At 34.6% G+C, this 17707-nt stretch overlaps 3 protein-coding genes across 3 annotated transcripts; all 3 read left to right on the forward strand.

Moving 5' to 3' along the window:
* Positions 1-512: 512 nt before the first annotated feature.
* Positions 513-3970, forward strand: LOC148629740 (mitochondrial amidoxime reducing component 2-like). The gene is made up of 5 exons (XM_088577092.1): positions 513-736; positions 1187-1363; positions 2900-3074; positions 3271-3411; positions 3959-3970. The coding sequence occupies exons 1-5, from the start codon at positions 513-515 to the stop codon at positions 3968-3970; spliced, it is 729 nt and encodes a 242-aa protein (XP_088433218.1).
* An 809-nt stretch (positions 3971-4779) lies between these two features.
* LOC148629741 (mitochondrial amidoxime-reducing component 1-like) lies at positions 4780-6437 on the forward strand. The gene is made up of 3 exons (XM_088564780.1): positions 4780-4869; positions 5333-5404; positions 6254-6437. Exons 1-3 carry the CDS (start codon positions 4844-4846, stop codon positions 6366-6368), a joined length of 213 nt encoding a protein of 70 aa, XP_088420906.1. The 5' UTR covers positions 4780-4843; the 3' UTR covers positions 6369-6437.
* An 807-nt stretch (positions 6438-7244) lies between these two features.
* On the forward strand, positions 7245-17506 carry LOC148629742 (mitochondrial amidoxime reducing component 2-like). The gene is made up of 7 exons (XM_088556363.1): positions 7245-7537; positions 10535-10711; positions 13396-13570; positions 13932-14072; positions 16088-16152; positions 16404-16475; positions 17352-17506. The coding sequence occupies exons 1-7, from the start codon at positions 7314-7316 to the stop codon at positions 17464-17466; spliced, it is 969 nt and encodes a 322-aa protein (XP_088412489.1). The 5' UTR covers positions 7245-7313; the 3' UTR covers positions 17467-17506.
* The last annotated feature ends 201 nt before the right edge of the window (positions 17507-17707 follow it).

Consider the following 17707-nt stretch of genomic DNA (forward strand, 5'->3'; position numbering starts at 1 on the left):
AGCATTACGTGGCGTATGACGACATATTTATGCAAATCACATGCAAAATAATAAGTACTGAAATTACGAGTGCAAGAAGCCGCTAACAATATTAGCGACTTAAAAAGGAACCAAAAGAATAAGTGAGACCGTGATTCCTTCATTCCTTCATTCATTCAGATACTTCAACAAACCAGACTTAATATACAATCCAAGTTAGCAATACCAATTACTCTATCGGGAGTAATATGTCGTTACTGATAAACTCTAGGCAATAGCCAAAAGGAATAGTGAAGTGAAAATCGTCCGTAAACAAACGGCAATATTAGGGTTAACCGGATTTGGAAAACCCAGACGTATCAAATCAGCTTCGGTTGAGATGTTTTACCCTAACAGATGAAAGTAAGGCTAACCACGTGGGGTTTTGATGAATTTATATTAAAGTGCATACGTACCGTAGTTATGACTAACACACATACCTGTTATTTGCATGAAAACACAAAGCTGAGTTATTATAACTATCACTAATGATAATGTCAACCTCTCATTCCCTCAACCTCTTTTTGGCATTATTAACAGCTAGTGCTGCAAAGTACATTGCTGCACTATTGTGGCGAAAACAAAAAGAGAGCAAATTTGTATACGTTGGTAAGGTTTCTGCATTGAATTTATATCCAGTGAAGTCATGCTCTCCGATAAATCTTCAAACAGTTCGATGCACTAGTTCTGGATTTATTCAAGACGATGTACATGACAGGTAAGCCTAACAATAATATGAACGTTAATTTCGTGGAATCTATAAAACTCCAAACACAGTCACATGTACTAATTTTTGCTGTTCTGGAAATGAAATGAATAAATGTGCAATTGAGGAAAAAACGATTTTTCACTCTTTTTGTCAGCCGTGAGAATAATATCGAAGAATACAAAGTTTATCATTTGAATTTATACAGCATGTGTAATGCAATGTATTTATTAACTTGATGTTTCTTGGAACTCATGTCGCTTGCCTTGATGCATTAAGAACGTAAGTGGAACAATATCAGGTCAGAAAAAAAGCTTAAAACATTTATAGTGTTTACAGCTTAAGAAAATAAAATGCACGGGCATCAAGTTTAACGAAAACACATATTAAAGTTTTCAGAAATAAGCCCATTTATAACCAGTAACCTGCTCAAATACAATAGTATTTTCTTACTTTTTTTAGACAGTGGGTTGTAGTAAATGAAGATGCCATGTCTTTAATCATAAAACAATTTCCTAGGATGGCACAGAATAAAACAAGTCTATATGGCATTTATCTATGCCTAGATGCACCTGGGATGCCGACTTTACAGTTGAACAAAATGGCGAGATTTATCAATTCTGTTGCTAGAAAATGCAGGTAAAAAATTTTGGTTGTTTTACACGTGCATCATTTGTTTATTATAATAATGCTGATACATATACATGTATTTGCATATCTGTAATGATCGTGATTTTCCCAAGATGCAGTTTAATAAACAAAATATCAATAGCAATAAACTTCCATCTATAAAAATAAAATGAACAACATTAAATCGCAACTCTTGACAACCATAAATCCGTCCTATTCTCTTTTGGTCTCTGCCAAAGACGATGTATTGGATTCCAAAATTCCACAAGAATCCAACAAACAAGTCTTCATACATTAATCTGCAAAAACGTACAATCAAACATAATTTACAACTATCTACATGAACTTCAATAGTTACAGCTGTTAAAAAGGGTCACTAGTCTTACCACGGCACTCAGTCACGTAGTGGTATTAACTAATGTTGTTCCTGAAAAGTTTGAAAGATTTAAAAACCCTCAATGCTATAATTGGACTATAATAAAACCAAGATTATGTCAAATCTTAACACTGCTCTTCCCCATGCTCAGTTGAAATCCCCACTCAAAAGCATTACGCAGTTTTTTTAACTCTCAGGAAGACGGAACACCTAGATAAAAATACGTAGGATAAGGCGTTATTGGCATTCCTAGATTTAAAGTCAGGTCCGTAGTAGACGAATGAAGAAAACTATGAACGGTGAACAAATCGGTTTTCAGGTTGCAATGAATACACCATAACGATTCATGAGCTCACAATGACGGCCATAAAACTTTTGCAGTTATCTTGTAGCAACATAACCCTGACCCAGAAGTTTAATTCTAGTAAATCTAGCGCGGTACAAAAAGTCCGCGTATTTTCGGCAAGCCCTGACATAACGTGAGTTGTAAATTAAATGTGAAACGCCATACGCAGGCGCGATGTTTAAAATCCCCAAATGAAAATAGAATTGTTTACAGGCAAAGCATCATCTATGTAGCGGAGACTGAAATCAAAGAATCTGGCAAAAAGATGTTTTGGATGGGATTTCAAGTCAGCCTCCTAAGAGTAAAGAAATAGGAGTAGTGGAGCACAATTTGCTCCCATTGAAATGTCGACCATCTGTTAAAAACACGTCCACCAAACTGAACAAATATGTTGTCAATTTAGGTATATTTAGAAAATGACTTGGAATATTTTTTTTAAGTATGAAAAATCTCCGCCAAGTACTACTGATGCACCTGGTCCATACCCCAAGTTTTAGTGTATCCCGGATTGTTCATTTACTTTTGTTTCTACGTGACTGTTAATTTGGTTAAAATGTTCTCTGTTGTGTTTGTATGGCTTCTTTATGCAGTCGTTATCCCAGGGTTTTTTTTATTACCGTTTGAACCATGGACCCTTGAATATTTTTTTGTTTGCAATAGACCTAGTTTGTATTGCATCGTGTCATTTTGTCTTTTAACGTTCTCTCATCACTAGGTTGTTAGATGTCATTAAAGTTTTTTAGATGAATGTATCAAGTATGCGCACAAAGTTCATCGTAAGTATGTAACCTCTTATCACAGAACGTTAACCTTATGATTTCAGGGTATATGGACACAATTTAACTGGAATAGATTGTGGACAAGAAGCATCTCAGTGGATCAGCAAATACCTCCAAACACCGAATCTGTCCATTCTGGTGTCTAATTCAGTCATTGGTGGACGAGAAGTTGGCGAATTGAAAAGACCATGGATTAATGACCCTAAAGATAACGACAGAGTGAGTTTTTTTTAAACTGAAAAACTATTTCATGTTATACGTAGGACATTATTATATTTATAGGGATGCACAACCGAGACTGAATTAAGAACGATATAACCTAATTTGTTATCTAAATTATCCAAATGAATATACAACTAAGTACTTGTGTATTTTAAATCACTATGATTTTACGGACAAAAAATTCCATTCTCAGGTAATCTTCGCTGCTGTAACTGCCGTGCACTTGGCTACAGAAGCTTCATTAAATGATCTTAACAGTAGACTGGCCGAACCTATTACCATGGGGAACTTCAGACCTAATGTAATAGTTACAGGATCAGAACCGTTTGATGAGGTTTCTTTATTTTTATTATACGTCGTAAGCCAAAGGTATCTTTTATTTTTCGGAGTTCAATGTTTGGGTTTGCTAGTTCCAATTTCACATCTCAGCCATCGGACAACTGAGTTTATATTCAAATAAAAAACACTTCATTTCTCGCACATTAGTCATCATAATTTGTTTGAAAAAGGCAGTGGTGAACTCTTATATATCACTATTTCTAGCAAGAATATGCTTGTGGGCAATGACAATGTTACAAGCCTTGTGCAGCGAGAACAAACCGACCGGATAAACAAGTCACATTGGATGGGCTCGATTGAATTAAAACCAACCACCAACAATTTGATTAACAACAAAGTCACAGATTCTTTTAAATAATATCCACTTTTGTTTTAAATTCAAATTATATCCACTGTTTCTTTAAATCGTTTTAAATCGATTTTATATCAGTTTAGCAGTCGGCGATCCATTCATTATCATTAAAAAAAAAGAAATTGTGAATGCCAAAACACGGTTAATTTATTTTACATGATTGATAAAAAATAATTATTTATTACTTCAGTTCCAAGTGTAATGTATAATGGTTGAATAAATTCGTATAAATACTTTATCAAAAAAGAGCAAATATCCGCTTAGCATTTTTAAAAAGCAGAGAGCCCTTCCTTTTTAGCTAACCTGGCCGAAGACTAGGTAAGCTATTGCCATCACTTGGCGTCCGTCGACGTGGTTAACAATTTTTTAGAACTTCTAGCAATACCTGACCAATTAGAACCAAACATGGTTTGAATGTTCCTAGGGGTATCCTGCAGCACGAAGTCAATTTTTTGTTTTAATCTGTTAAGCCATGTTAGAGTTATAGCCCCTTTTCGACGTTTTATCCAAATTTTTAATGTTATTTCTTTAAAAAAAACGTGGCCGCTGTTATTAAAATAGAACAAAGTCGTAAGTCCTAAGTTTATCTCATATATCTCCAAAACCGTTAGGTTTAGCCATATTCTTTCAATTGCCAAATGATCCTAGTTAGAGCTATTGCGCTTGAAAGGCAAACATAAACTAGGTGAGTGATTAGGGCTCATGGAAGCCTCTTGTTACACTACCTCGTGGATCTGCGCAATAAAGGGGAAATGTAATCTATAATAATGTAGATAGAAGGAAGGAGTCTGAAATATGAACGTTGAGCTGCTAAGTTTGGTTTCTCAAAGTGAAGTAAGAAATCACAGAACTAAGTAGGAATTTAACACTACAAAACGTATCACGCCGTGGTAGATAACATACATATATGTAAGAATTATAGTGAAAAGGTTAGTTTTATTTAATAAAAAGGATCAGTATCTAGCAAGACATTTGATGTATTTGAAAAGGTATTATATAAAAGTTGAAAGCCGAAATTTCGCCTGCATTTTAACAGGATAGTTGGACTGAATTACGGATTGGCAATGGTATATACATGAGGGTATTGGAACCAAATCCTCGGTATGTTTGTTATCATTATTTTCTTTTTTGCACTTTAAGGTAGTTGAGGTAAGGGTGTGTAGTTCTGTCCGTCCTCAATTCTAACCAATTAATATACACGTTATTCAAATGTCATTTGATGAACAGGGGCATTTACATTTTTATCCGCAACTACCGGAAAACTACTGAGTTGAATTTGATTAAATATGGTAAGTTCTTTATCAAAGGATGTCATTGTGCACCTCCTTTTTTAAATGTTCCTAATATGTTTGTCATACGTTTTTTTTTGGGAGGCAGTCGCGGTTATCTTCAAGTGAGCAGCATTTTCAGCATAAATAGGTTTCAAGATATTTGTTCATTGAGATTAAAAACAGACAAATAACAAATAATGCGTTAACTAATTCCTTTTTCATATTTTATTGCCAATTAACATAGCATTGAAATCATTATTTTATTTCTGACTAATTAATTTTAATTTATACAGATGCTTAATGACAGTGGTAAATCCTGAAGGAAAACGAAATGCTGATCGGGAGCCGCTTACAACACTGAGAAAGTCAGTTTTAAAGACACTTAAACAAGCTGAGCCAAACTGTTGTATTAAGATAACTCGTGTTTTGTCAGATAAAGTAAAAAGAACTAAAGGATTTCAACTTTATCCTTTCACTGTTATACAATATCCTTAAAAATCAATAACTCCATAAAAAAAAAATAACCGAATGAGCTCTACCACAGGTTATTTTCCACTCCCCGGAAAAAAAATGTTACAATAACACTTTTGCTTTAAAATATTGTCATGAGCAATTTAACCCTTTGACAAGATTGTTGGTAATACACCCCCGCCAAATAAAAAGAAAGAAATTTAAAAATACAACTTTTCCTTTTATTAAATGAAGATTATGAAACTCTTAAGCAGGAAAATTGTTCCTTAAGATAAAGATCCAAGGGACTATTAGAGATAACAGAAGTTGTTTCTTTCCCTCATTTTGTTTTATCCAGAATTTCAACAAAACCAATGTCTTAGCGTCGCATCATAAATTATTATAGTTTTAACTTCTACAACTGCTACTCAAGATGTGACGAATAATTACTCTCGTTACTGAAAATTTATACCTACACTTTATTGCGATAGAATCAATTATATTCCGCCAAAGCTCCATGGAATGTATTTGGTAAAGTGCAGGGACTAAAATTGTCACTTATATCCAAATGGATAAAACTCGTACCGTTATAAATTCGAATGAAGGATAAAATATATTTGGGTTTAGCGGTTTATTTTCTCAGATGATGAAAATATTTGGTTTAAGGGTATCTTACAGTAAACGTAGTCATAGCGCCAATTTATTATATTTTAATTTTTTGGGGATCGAAATCTCCAATAAGGGGGTTATTTTTCTATTTCTAGATACAGAACTTCGGAATTGTATGGGAACTCGCCGTTATTTGGGATTAACGTTGGTGTGGATACAGAAGGAGTTGTGAGTGTTGGAGACCATGTATATGTGCTGAGAAAACCTTGAAAAAGACTCATGAAATTTATTTCCTGGTTATTAAATAAATTATAGATAAAAAAAAATAAAAATAAAATAATTTACACGATACCGATACCAAAGGTGTTATTACCAAGCATACCTGAAAATTCAGGCAACATACACGGCGACATCGTTTTGGGATAGGGAAACTTCAGTTTCATAAGTCTAATGTTGCAACCACTAAGTCCTTATGCATCTTTGTTCTAAAAGTAATATCAGACAAGGAACGAAAGTAAGTTACTTCCGGGTCGTATATTTCACTGCATAACACGCACTGTGCATCTATACGTAACAAACATCATATATCAAGGTCGATAATATTAAACGTTCAATCTTTGGTAAACTGACAAATAATGAAAATAATAATCATTACGTATTAATTATACTGTAAATTTAAAGAATAAATAAATAAAAAAACATAAACAACAAACTATGTTACCGCATGCCAAGACAGTTAGAAAAAGTAACAACAAAAACCTTCATTACTTGTCTTGTGATATCTACGTTGTTAGTAATACACTGGTTCTCCGGATCTCCCCTTTAATTTGGAATACATCATTATCACATTATGTTGCCATATCATTATAATATAAAAACGGAAAACACCAACCACATATTTTTTATGGGGGGAGTCGGCCTATAAACAAGACCAAAAGCACATTAACAACTTTTTAGGACAATCAAAAATAAATGTGAGGACTCCCTTTTTTATTGGAGCCTGAGAACAAAGTAATTAACTTTGTTTTGCACTTAGCCTGCTACCTTCCCTATATTTGACCAAGTTTAAAAACAAATTAAAGGGGAGATCCGGAGAACCAGTGAATTATTTTTAGCCAGGCATACCAAGCTTTATTTGCTTATTTACTTCGTCTTAATCGGTATGTATTGTAACTGGGTCAAGCTGAGTTATATACATGTACATTGTATATAAATATGACCGTGTCGGACCCTTTTAATCTTGTTTTGGCATTAGTGGCTGCCAGTGCTGCTAAGTATCTTGGGGCAATTTTGTGGCGTAAACAAAAGGAGAATAATTACGAATACGTTGGAAATGTTTCTGCTCTGAATTTATACCCAGTGAAATCATGCTCTCCAGTAAGTCTTCAATCGGTTCGCTGCACTAATTCTGGACTGATTCACGAAGGTGTATATGATAGGTATGTTCAATTTTATGTTTCGACCCATTTCTATTTCTACTCGTGTTCCCTCTCTTTCTATAAATTTTCATTGACATTAAATATATTTAAATCAACATTTAAAATATACGCAATAAATACACAATTCTATACAATTCAATTACTATGTGATAGCAACAAAAATATTTCTAATGTAAGATAGCGCACTGTTCTAACGTGGCTATCAATATCCAGTCAGGAGTGTCAGAATTTTTTTTTATTTTTCAGGAAATTACGTTGATGCATTTTGTGTCACTTATTCATGCTTAATGATATAGATATTTTTGTCAGTTACCTATTAACCCGTCATTCAATTAAAAATCCATATGAAATTCAGACTCTGCCAATGGTAGAGCTAATACAAGGTCCAGAAAAATAAACATCGAGCAAACGCTTTCGGTTTATATACACCATTTCGATTTATATTGTATACAGATCTGTATTTAGAAGAAAACTTCGAAAATTCACATTCCGTTGAAATAAAAAAAAATGATCCAAATTATGAACGATAACCCTTGCAAAGTGCCAATTTCATGTACAACTTTTACGACTTTCGACTCAAAAAGAGCAACTACCAAATGACAAACTCAAAACAAAACAAAACAAAAAAATGGATATGGTGACACGTGATAAATGTACCAGCGTATAACCTCAATACAAAAGAGTAAATACTTTAGAGATCACTAAAAGGTCTTCAATAAGTGTAAACATACCCTCAAGTAAGCTCTGGAAAGCCCCGACAACAAAGTAATAAAACCCATCGTTACTAAACGATAAAAATTCTTAAAAATCAAACCAAAAATAATACAACAACACAAAGACGCATTAATATCTCCTGACTGTAGACAAGCGCTTAGAATCTGCGGTGGGCCTTAACCATCCTCCTTTAATGTAAGGTCAAGAATGAACTGGAACAACAAACATAAAATTAAATTCATTCAATAATACATTAAATTCTCTCCATTGATTACCTCATCATAAACAATATAGAAAAATGAGATATCCACATAAAGAACGCTCGATACTGAAAACTAGCTCAGAACATATTAAAAAAAGCATTAGAAATAATCGGTCACTACAATACCAATGGGCTGGATTTTGGAGTAGTAGTCCAGTACCAAATAGGTAAGATACCTTATAGTGCATTACTAAAAAATGACGTACGTAGAGATGCAATAAGGGGTCCAATATCTCTGTTTGTGAAAACTGTGTTCAAAGAATAGACAATAATTTGAAAATCGTATCCTTTACGAACCAATCTATTAAAAGCAGTTGATAAACTCATCGGATTTTGTCTGCAAGAATCTGCTTTGTAAACTGTATTTCCAAAAAAAAGAAAAAAATATAAAAAAATGGGTAGACAATACAATTTTTAATTAAGTGCTATTATATTTTTGAATCAAACTTTTGTAACGGTGAAAACAACATTAAAAGTTTATAGTGGTTTGTGGTATCGATACCATTGGTGCAAAAGTTTTTCTGTAAGGATTTTATTGCGTGCATTAAAATCTGTCTGTTAATCACAAATACGGGCAAAAAAAAGACCTGTTGTGAAATATTAATTCCATAAGAGGATCTTGTCTCAGGAATATCACCATCTAAGAATGAGAAATTAATAATGTGAATATCAAAATCAATTCTTTTGTCACAAATTTTAGTTTGAAGGTTGCTATTTTCTAGTGTAATATCTAAATCAAAGAAAGGTGTACGAGCACCATAATTGTTAGACTAAGTCAGCTTAAGTTCTGGTAGATACCTTGATTATAGGTTTCGGAGTTCGGATTATTTACTTCCGAAATATCAAGAAATCTAAAAGTATTATTGAAGTCATGCAATGGGTCATGTTTTGAAAGATATTAAATATATTAGCAATGACTTGCGATTCATAGCAGTAGAGAAACAAATCAGCTATAAGAGTAGCACTGTATTCATTACATGATATGACTTAAGAACCAGATTTATCCAAAGACCATATAATTAAATATGACAACTTTCCTTTAATAAGTTTATCCGGCTGCGTTGTAAATAGGGTAGAAAAGTCATAAATATCAGCAGTATCATACGAATCCTAAAAGTTATGAAGCTAGTGTAATGCTTCAAATCAATTTTTAATATAGTTCACACCATAGTTTTCATAGCATTTATTAGAATACATGTAATTTTCAACATTTTTTTATAGTGGTTAAAGTAGAAGTTAATCATTTAGAAGTATTAATGGTAGAAAATTTGCTGGAAGATGAAATAAAACGTGATATGAACGACTTTTGGTCTCCAGTGTAAAGATCGGAACGGTCATGTGTTCGGTGTTAGTGCATAACAAAGCAGCGGATTCATGGTGTTCTTTAATTTCTTCACTCTGTAGAATTTAATAATTGAAAAGTACTGTGTTAGTTATTATGTTACATTAAACATGTATCCAGGTCATATTATAACTACCTTATTAGCCGCTTTATCTGCCAAACTAAGACTGGATTTATGGTCTGTAACTGATTCAGAAATAGAAATAAAAGTTATTTTTGAGGGGTTTTGAATGAATTGTCCGATATTTATATCAAGTATTACTCACTGCTACTATACTTAAAATAAATATTCTCTTAGAATGGGACCTTTCTAATAACATTCGAATTGTTATATTTAATGAATTGTAAAATTCAATGAACACGTCTATGGACACTACTGCTAAGATGAGCAGTTTAATGTCTGAACACTCAAGGAAATTAGCCAAATTTATTTGCAGAGCTTTTAATTTAAGACGTTCCCACATATACAAATAAATATTCGACGAATTTTTTGTGATGAAAAAGTTTGTGATATTTTTATTTTCATTTTTTTTTCTGTCATTACGTTAAATATGATATTTTAAAAATAATTCGTGTTTATCATATAGTTTCCATAAATAATGATTTAGAAAAGAAAAGCAAGTATGAACTTTGAAATGTAAAATCTAATGAAAAGGAATGTTTATTTTTTCCTTTCCAGACACTGGGTTGTGGTGAATGAAGATGGTATGTGTGTTAACATCCAACGGGACCCTAGAATGACGCAGATAAAAACAAGTATTAGTGGTCAGTTCCTATGTTTATATGCTCCTGGGATGCAAACCCTACAGCTGGAAAAATCACCAAGATATACTAATGCTGTGTATAAGAAATGCAGGTAATGATTTATGGGTCTTTAACACCAAAAAAGGTTTATTGAAAATAGCTTCCGAATGACGAGGCGTTTTTATTATACATTACTTTTCAGAGCTTAATAACATTTTAAAAATGTAAATTGATGTTGAAATTTAAGTAAATGGCAATGAATATATAATCCTTAACACAAACAAATATTTTGTAGATTGATCTTAATGTGTACCCAATTCCCTGGAAAGGCAACAAGAGATATTTGTAACAAGCTTAAAGATTAATCAAGGAAACCTAGATTCTAGCAGTAATCAAAAAAATGTAATCCAGGAGCAAAGACTAGACATGGAAAGCAGGCACACACAACAAAGAATATAAGATAACCGAAATAATATCCAAAAAGGAACAAAAGATATGTGCAACTCGGACTCCACTAAAAACTGGAAGCATGGACCAGGTGCTCCGGTAGCGTAAGCGTCTTCTGCTTTTCAAGAAACATCCCCCGAGCTGTTCATAAAAAGTCGAGCTCCGGGAAGACAAAATAGAGAGCCTAAATCGCTCACCTGGTCAAAAATAGTCTTTGTAGCTTTCTAAAGCTGAACCCTTGACCTCACTGCACTATTGTCACAAGAAACATTTAATCAATAAAGAACATCTTAGTTTTCATATTATAAAATAAGTCTCATTGTTATTTTTTTACTCTTCAAAGGCAAAAACTCTGACATTGATCTTTATGAAAATTTCGGCAAAGGTAGGTATCACAATGCTGATCAATTTTACCCTGTCAGAATTTGTTTACGAGTTTTTTTCCAAAAAATAATTATTTGAGTCCTTATGGCTTATTTTTAGTAACACTGGCCATGGTTTTTGCCAGATCAAAAATCTCCACACATTTATTAAGGATATTGTAAGGTACATTCATGCTAAGTGTAGTTACATTCAGTTCTTCAGGAATTGAAGATTTGAATACAAAAATTCTGGAAAGAAATCCATTTCAGGACCCATAAGTCATTCATCCGTCAATGGATCTTCCTGAGAATTTTGGCATAGGTCCAATTCATCATGTTGAACAATTTTACTAAACCCAACTGTTTTTGAGTTCTGTGCAAAATTCTGCTGTTTGACACCTATGGTCTATATTTAGTAACGGCGGCCACTTTTTTTCGCAAGATAAAAAAACATGCATAGATTGTTAAAAATGTTCTACGAAACGTTTCTCCCTGTTTCAGAGAAGATTTTTAAAGTTGGAAATGTAAAATTTGGAAAAAAATCCATTTCAGGACATGTAACTCATTCATCCGTCAATGAGGTTTTCCTGTTTATAGCCTGACAACCCCAGCATGTAACACGCCAGGAGTACCCCATTCCACCACCTGGGGCACATATCCCAGTTGCTCTGTGGGCAGAGCGCTCTAGCCCCCGGCTAGGATTCTGAGCAATATTCAGTCGCCTTTTACGACAAGCTTAGCGCTGCTGCAGGCCTATTCTTTTAACACCCGGACCTGCACGGGTCTATGTCAAATAAAAAATCCCCACACATAGATTGTTTAAAATACCCTAAAATATTCATGCAAATTTTGATTACACTCTATCAAGTAGTTTCAGAGGAGAAGATATGTTTGAATAGTTAACAGACGACGACGACGTACACATATTGATGGCAAAAGCACATACGGCCTTTCGGCCAGGTGAGCTAAGAAGGAAAAGAAAATAATGACACGTTGAACAAATCGGTTCTCATAGTGCAGATGGTTATACCGTAACGATCCAAGAGTTCATGATGACGACCATAGAACTTTTGTAGTGACGTCTTCCATCTTGTAGCAACATAGCCCTGTTCCAAAAGCCTAATTGAAAAAAAGGGTAGTGCAGTACAAGAAGTCTGCATAGTTAAGCTATGGCATAACGTATGAGTTGTGATATGCAGGTGCTGAAGGGATGTTGATTATACGGAACGAAGAGTCATCGCATTTGTCGTTCAATAGTTTTCCTTTACTATCGATCTCTTAATATAGGTCAAACACCAATTGGTCATTCTGAAAAGTTTGAATTCGCTACAACAATGTACTCGTTCTAGCGGTGCTACAAAATGGTCTCTTGACTCAAAATGGAACATATTTTTTTCGTCGCAGGTTTTAATCACACAACCATTGTGTACTTAAAAAATTTTAAAACTTAGTTCATGGTGAAAAGTCATTGATCTTCACTTATTTTTCAATTTTAAAAGTTCAGCAATCACAGGTAATTAAGTTCTCGAGGTGATTTCTCGTCTTGAACAATACATTTGTTCACATAAGTAATATTCTACCATTTTAAATTATTCACATCATGCAACTGAAATCGTTGTATTTGGGAGGAACACAATATTTCAAAGTAGCAACATTATGTAGCTAAGTTTGAGTAATCTTGTCCACTATGTCTTAAATTCATTCACCTACCGGTGCACCTGGTCCATGCTCCCAGTTTTTAGTAGAGTCCAAGTTACTTATTTACTTGTGTCGTTGTGTACGTATTATTTTGGTTATTTTATGTTCTTTGTTGTGTGTGTCTGTTTTCCATGTCTGATCTTTGTCCCTGGATTACATTCTTTTGATTTTCCAAGAATCTTGGTTCCCTAGATTACTCTGCACGCTTGACAAGTCCTTTTAGATTTAAAAAACATACCTGAAACAAAAAGAGATTCAATCATTATGTTAGCAATCTGTGTACTTATAGGGTACAAGGAAGGACGTTAAGAGGAATAGACTGTGGACAAGAAGCCGCCCAGTGGATCAGCAAATACCTAGACACACCAGGACTTTCAATACTAATCTCTAACACAGGAATTGGTGGAAGAAATGTTGGCGACTTAAAGAAACCATGGATTAATGTTCCGTCAAGCGATGACAAAGTGAGTAGTTGAAGTAGGGGGAAATAATTTCATGTTTTAAATAGGACGTAGAAGCAAACAAAAATCAGAGAACTTGAAATCAGAAAGCTTGAAATAACGAAGCGCTTTTTACTATCATCGCAATCTGCATGTGCATTTTCACCCGTCCGTGAGTCACATTTGCTCATATTTTGTTTTCAAATATGAATAAAAAAGCTTAAAACAAACCAAAATATAAAAGAATTTGATAATTAATAAATTTTCTGATCAGAAATTTCTCTTTTACGTATACATGTACCTGATGGCCAAAGGAATATACTTATGTTCCATCGATATTAACACGTGATAAACATAAACATATACGTCGATCTGTTGTTGGCAGGTAACATTCGCTGAGGTAGCAGTTGTCAACATCGCTACAGAAGCTTCACTAAGTGATCTTAACAATAGATTGACTTCTCCTGTAACTATGGGGAATTTCAGACCATGTATTGTAATCAGTGGACCAAAAGCATTCGAGGAGGTTAGCTTGTAGGTTACAGACCACCAATTCAACCAATCAGCATTCGGAACGTACGCAAAAATAGTCCTACGCAGAAATTACCCCTGTTCCTCATAGTGCTGTGAAAAAAGTTCTCATCTTATTTAAAAAATTGAAACAGTTTCTGAAAGGAAAAACATTTCTGTACATTTTATAGGTGCATTTTGCTTCTTGTGATGTGAAGCCTAATCTCCATAATGATTTTTAAATATACCCCTATCTTGTGAAAACACTGGGATTTCCCATGCTATTTATAGACCCTTCACTTCCGGTGACCAGTACTGCACTGCAAGTCTGCTAACCCCACATGCCATTCTGAGGATTGTGAGCTGACATATGTAGAATCATGCTGATATATAGTCCTCTGCAGGTTAAAGTTAAGGTAAAGTCCAGAGAAGCCATTGAACATTGTGAAATTAGCATAGAAGCCTATGGGAAGTGGAATTAGTGGTTTTTAGCCTGTATTCTGTTAAAGGGATATGTATCCCTACTTTGGGTGATTTAACAAGTGTTAATGGACTCGATACCATTGTCTCTTGTATGTCAATTAATTTTAAACCTAGCAATAACACTTGATACATCGGTATGTTTGTTTTTGTTTGTTGGGGTTTAACGTCTGGGCAGCAATATTTCAGCTATATTCAGGCGATGAACATGAAATTGATGATAAAATGGGCCTTGATACATCGCATATCAGTGATTAAATACGAAGGCAAAACAAATAACAAAATCATACTAGGCAGTTTTTAACAATGAGTTGATTGATTATTGGGGTTTAACGCCCGAGCAGCAATATTCAGGCGATGAACATGAAATGGGCCCGTGCAGGTCCAGATGTCAAAAGAATAGGCCTGCAAGCAGCGCTAAGCTTTCCGTAAAAGGCGACTAAATAGTGCTCAGAACCCTAGCCGGGGGCTAGGGCGCTCTGCCCACAGAGCAACTAGGATGTGTGCCCGAGGTGGTGGAATGGGGTACACCCTGGCGTGTTACATGCTGGGGTTGTCAGGCTATAATACGAAAAACCTGACCGCAAACCATAATGGTGCACCGTGTGGGGAAAGATGCCACGTTCCTCGCACGTTAAAGAACCTTAATGTAGGTATTCTCCCGGAGTAGGAACCACAGGGCTCCGCCACAGGAGGCTAAATTGCCCGACCCTACCCATGTCTCCCTATTTCCAGTGGCAATCAAAATTTGTTGACCCCATTGTCCTTGTGTCCCATCCCTTTTTCATTTCATGTTCATTTTATCATTACTTTCATGTTCATCGTCTGAATATAGCTGAAATATTGCTGCTCGGACGTTAAACCCCAACAAACAAACAAACAATGAACATGAAATGATGATGGGTCGGGCAATTTAGCCTCCTGTGGCAGAGCGCAAAGGTTCCTACTACTATCGAATATCACAGCAGGGTCCTTTAACGTACGAGGAACGTGGCATCTTTCCCAACACGGTGCACCACTATGGTTTGCGATCAGGTTTTCCGTTTTATAGCCTGACAACCCCAGCATGTAACACGCCAGGGGTACCCCATTCCACCACCTGGGTCACACATCCCAGTTGCTCTGTCGGCAGAGTGCCTAGCTCCCGGCTAGGTTTCTGAACACTATTTAGTCGCCTTTTACGACAAGCTTAGCACTGCTGCAGCCCTATTATATTGACACCCGGACCTGCACGGGGCAACTATGGTTTGAGAATTAATTTTGGGCCAAAACAAGTTATTGAAAAAATGTTTTGAATACAAAGTAATAGAGATGAGTGTATTACTTTCCAGTTATATTACAAAATAATACGAGCCTTGTCTACAAATCGACAGCTTGACACATTCAAATAAATTTAAGGGTCTTTTATCCGGAGTATAAGAATAAAAGTGCAAAAAGGAATTGAGTATCAAAACTTGCCTAAAATCAGTTAACTGTTAGAATTCATATACTTGACGTCTTTGAGGACTTTAAAGCTTTGACTAAATAAAAGTTATGTTTTCTGCACACTAGGATTATTGGACGGAATTACGAATTGGTGATGAAGTGTACATGCGGATATTGGAACCCAATCCTCGGTAAGTCTTGTGTCATAATCGATTCCAAGTTTTAACAGACAGAGCAAAGCCAAAAGAAAGTTTAAAAAGATACTGCAGTAAGAGCTCGTGAACTAATCAGACTTATATTTGCAAATTCAAGCTTAACCTCATGCAATCATGTCGTTATTAATCATCATGTGTTCAAAATAATTTACCCAAATATATAAGTTACCTAACCTTTCCAGCTTACTTTTTAAAAACATTTAATCAATGCCAATTCACTTTTTAAGATGTTTGTTGATAACAGTTAACCCCAATGGAAAACGTAATGCGGATTGCGAACCACTTAGAACTTTGAGAAAGTGAGTTTCTAAATGTTTGAACCAATTTTTGTTCTAATGTCGGCAACTCTTGAACTTATTTAATATTGGCAAAAAAAGATACCAAATCGTCAGCAGTGGGATGATTAAAAAAAATCCAAAGCATGGTCTTCGCGACACGGGTCATACACTATTCACTCTATGGCGAAATCATTCATTTCAACGTCATATCATGATGTAAACGTAGTAGATAACTTGAAAATAGTGGAAAAATATATGAAATCGTCAAAATTTGACAATGATAACAACAACAAAAAAATATCATAAAACATACGCACTTTTCAATTATCTTTTGAAACCGACGGAATTTGATATTGAACTTGATATCACAACATTGAGTCAAAAATGTACTGGAAAGTTAAAAAAAAAAATTAAAGGATTCCACAAACAATATTGAAATCAAAATATGAGAAAAAAAAAGATATGGAGGTACTGCATCGAATTCAAGAAATCTGGCAGCAATAATACTACTGAAACAGCAGCCGTAAAACGTCAACCTGAGGACACCTGCCAGTCTTAAACTTCAAATAGGTTTTGTACCTGACAACAAACAAAAAAATAATAATGAATACATTAACAAAGAAGTGGTTGCACACGCGTTGTTCTTGTGATAAGACCATAAAAAAAAGAAACTGAGCACTCGGTCAAATATGATACTTGAAAATAATCAAAATACGTTCCAAGACATTATTCTGCTCATCAACCATTATCATAAACAGGCACTTATATTTACTTAAATACTAATAATAACTTTCCTTCGAATGGCATTCGTCATCGTAGTCATACAAACCACAAAGTGCTGATTTTCTTTCTTGTTTTAGATAATTGTTAAGTTTATGACTTGTTGATACTTTTTAGATATAGAAAGTCACCTTTGTATGGAGATTCGCCGTTATTTGGGATTAACATTGCAGTTGATAGAGCGGGAGTTATTAATATCGGAGACCCTGTGTATGCCTTACGGAATGCATAGATAACATCTGTTGAATAAAAAAATAAGGTTGTAAAAAGAATTTTTTGCCTTTTTCTTAAAAAAATCAATGAAGCTGTATCTCTATCTTATTTTATATATACTTATTGACTGGATATGAGGGGAAAATAAACTTACTATTCTCCGAATATACTGTTAGTAAGTGTTTTTAATACCGAAGGAGACAACAGACACAAATTAATACCAAAGATTGAAAGAGACAACATACTAGATCTCAGAAATT

The sequence above is a fragment of the Perna viridis genome, chromosome 1 (genome assembly GCF_037379345.1).
Source record: "Perna viridis isolate PV_CMFRI_1.1 ecotype Kerala chromosome 1, ASM3737934v1, whole genome shotgun sequence".
In the NCBI taxonomy this organism is placed as follows: domain Eukaryota; kingdom Metazoa; phylum Mollusca; class Bivalvia; order Mytilida; family Mytilidae; genus Perna; species Perna viridis.

What these genes read in the sequence shown, in the direction of transcription:
- LOC148629740 (XM_088577092.1), top strand. Translation starts at nt 513, where the DNA reads ATGTCAACCTCTCATTCCCTCAACCTCTTTTTGGCATTATTAACAGCT. An exon ending in CAAGACGATGTACATGACAG is followed by an intron (nt 737 to 1,186) that starts GTAAGCCTAACA and finishes TACTTTTTTTAG; the next exon opens with ACAGTGGGTTGTAGTAAATG. An exon ending in ACCCTAAAGATAACGACAGA is followed by an intron (nt 3,075 to 3,270) that starts GTGAGTTTTTTT and finishes TTCCATTCTCAG; the next exon opens with GTAATCTTCGCTGCTGTAAC.
- LOC148629741 (XM_088564780.1), top strand. Translation starts at nt 4,844, where the DNA reads ATGAGGGTATTGGAACCAAATCCTCG. An exon ending in GTATTGGAACCAAATCCTCG is followed by an intron (nt 4,870 to 5,332) that starts GTATGTTTGTTA and finishes TAATTTATACAG; the next exon opens with ATGCTTAATGACAGTGGTAA. An exon ending in CCGCTTACAACACTGAGAAA is followed by an intron (nt 5,405 to 6,253) that starts GTCAGTTTTAAA and finishes TTCTATTTCTAG; the next exon opens with ATACAGAACTTCGGAATTGT.
- LOC148629742 (XM_088556363.1), top strand. Translation starts at nt 7,314, where the DNA reads ATGACCGTGTCGGACCCTTTTAATCTTGTTTTGGCATTAGTGGCTGCC. An exon ending in CACGAAGGTGTATATGATAG is followed by an intron (nt 7,538 to 10,534) that starts GTATGTTCAATT and finishes TTTCCTTTCCAG; the next exon opens with ACACTGGGTTGTGGTGAATG. An exon ending in GACCAAAAGCATTCGAGGAG is followed by an intron (nt 14,073 to 16,087) that starts GTTAGCTTGTAG and finishes TCTGCACACTAG; the next exon opens with GATTATTGGACGGAATTACG.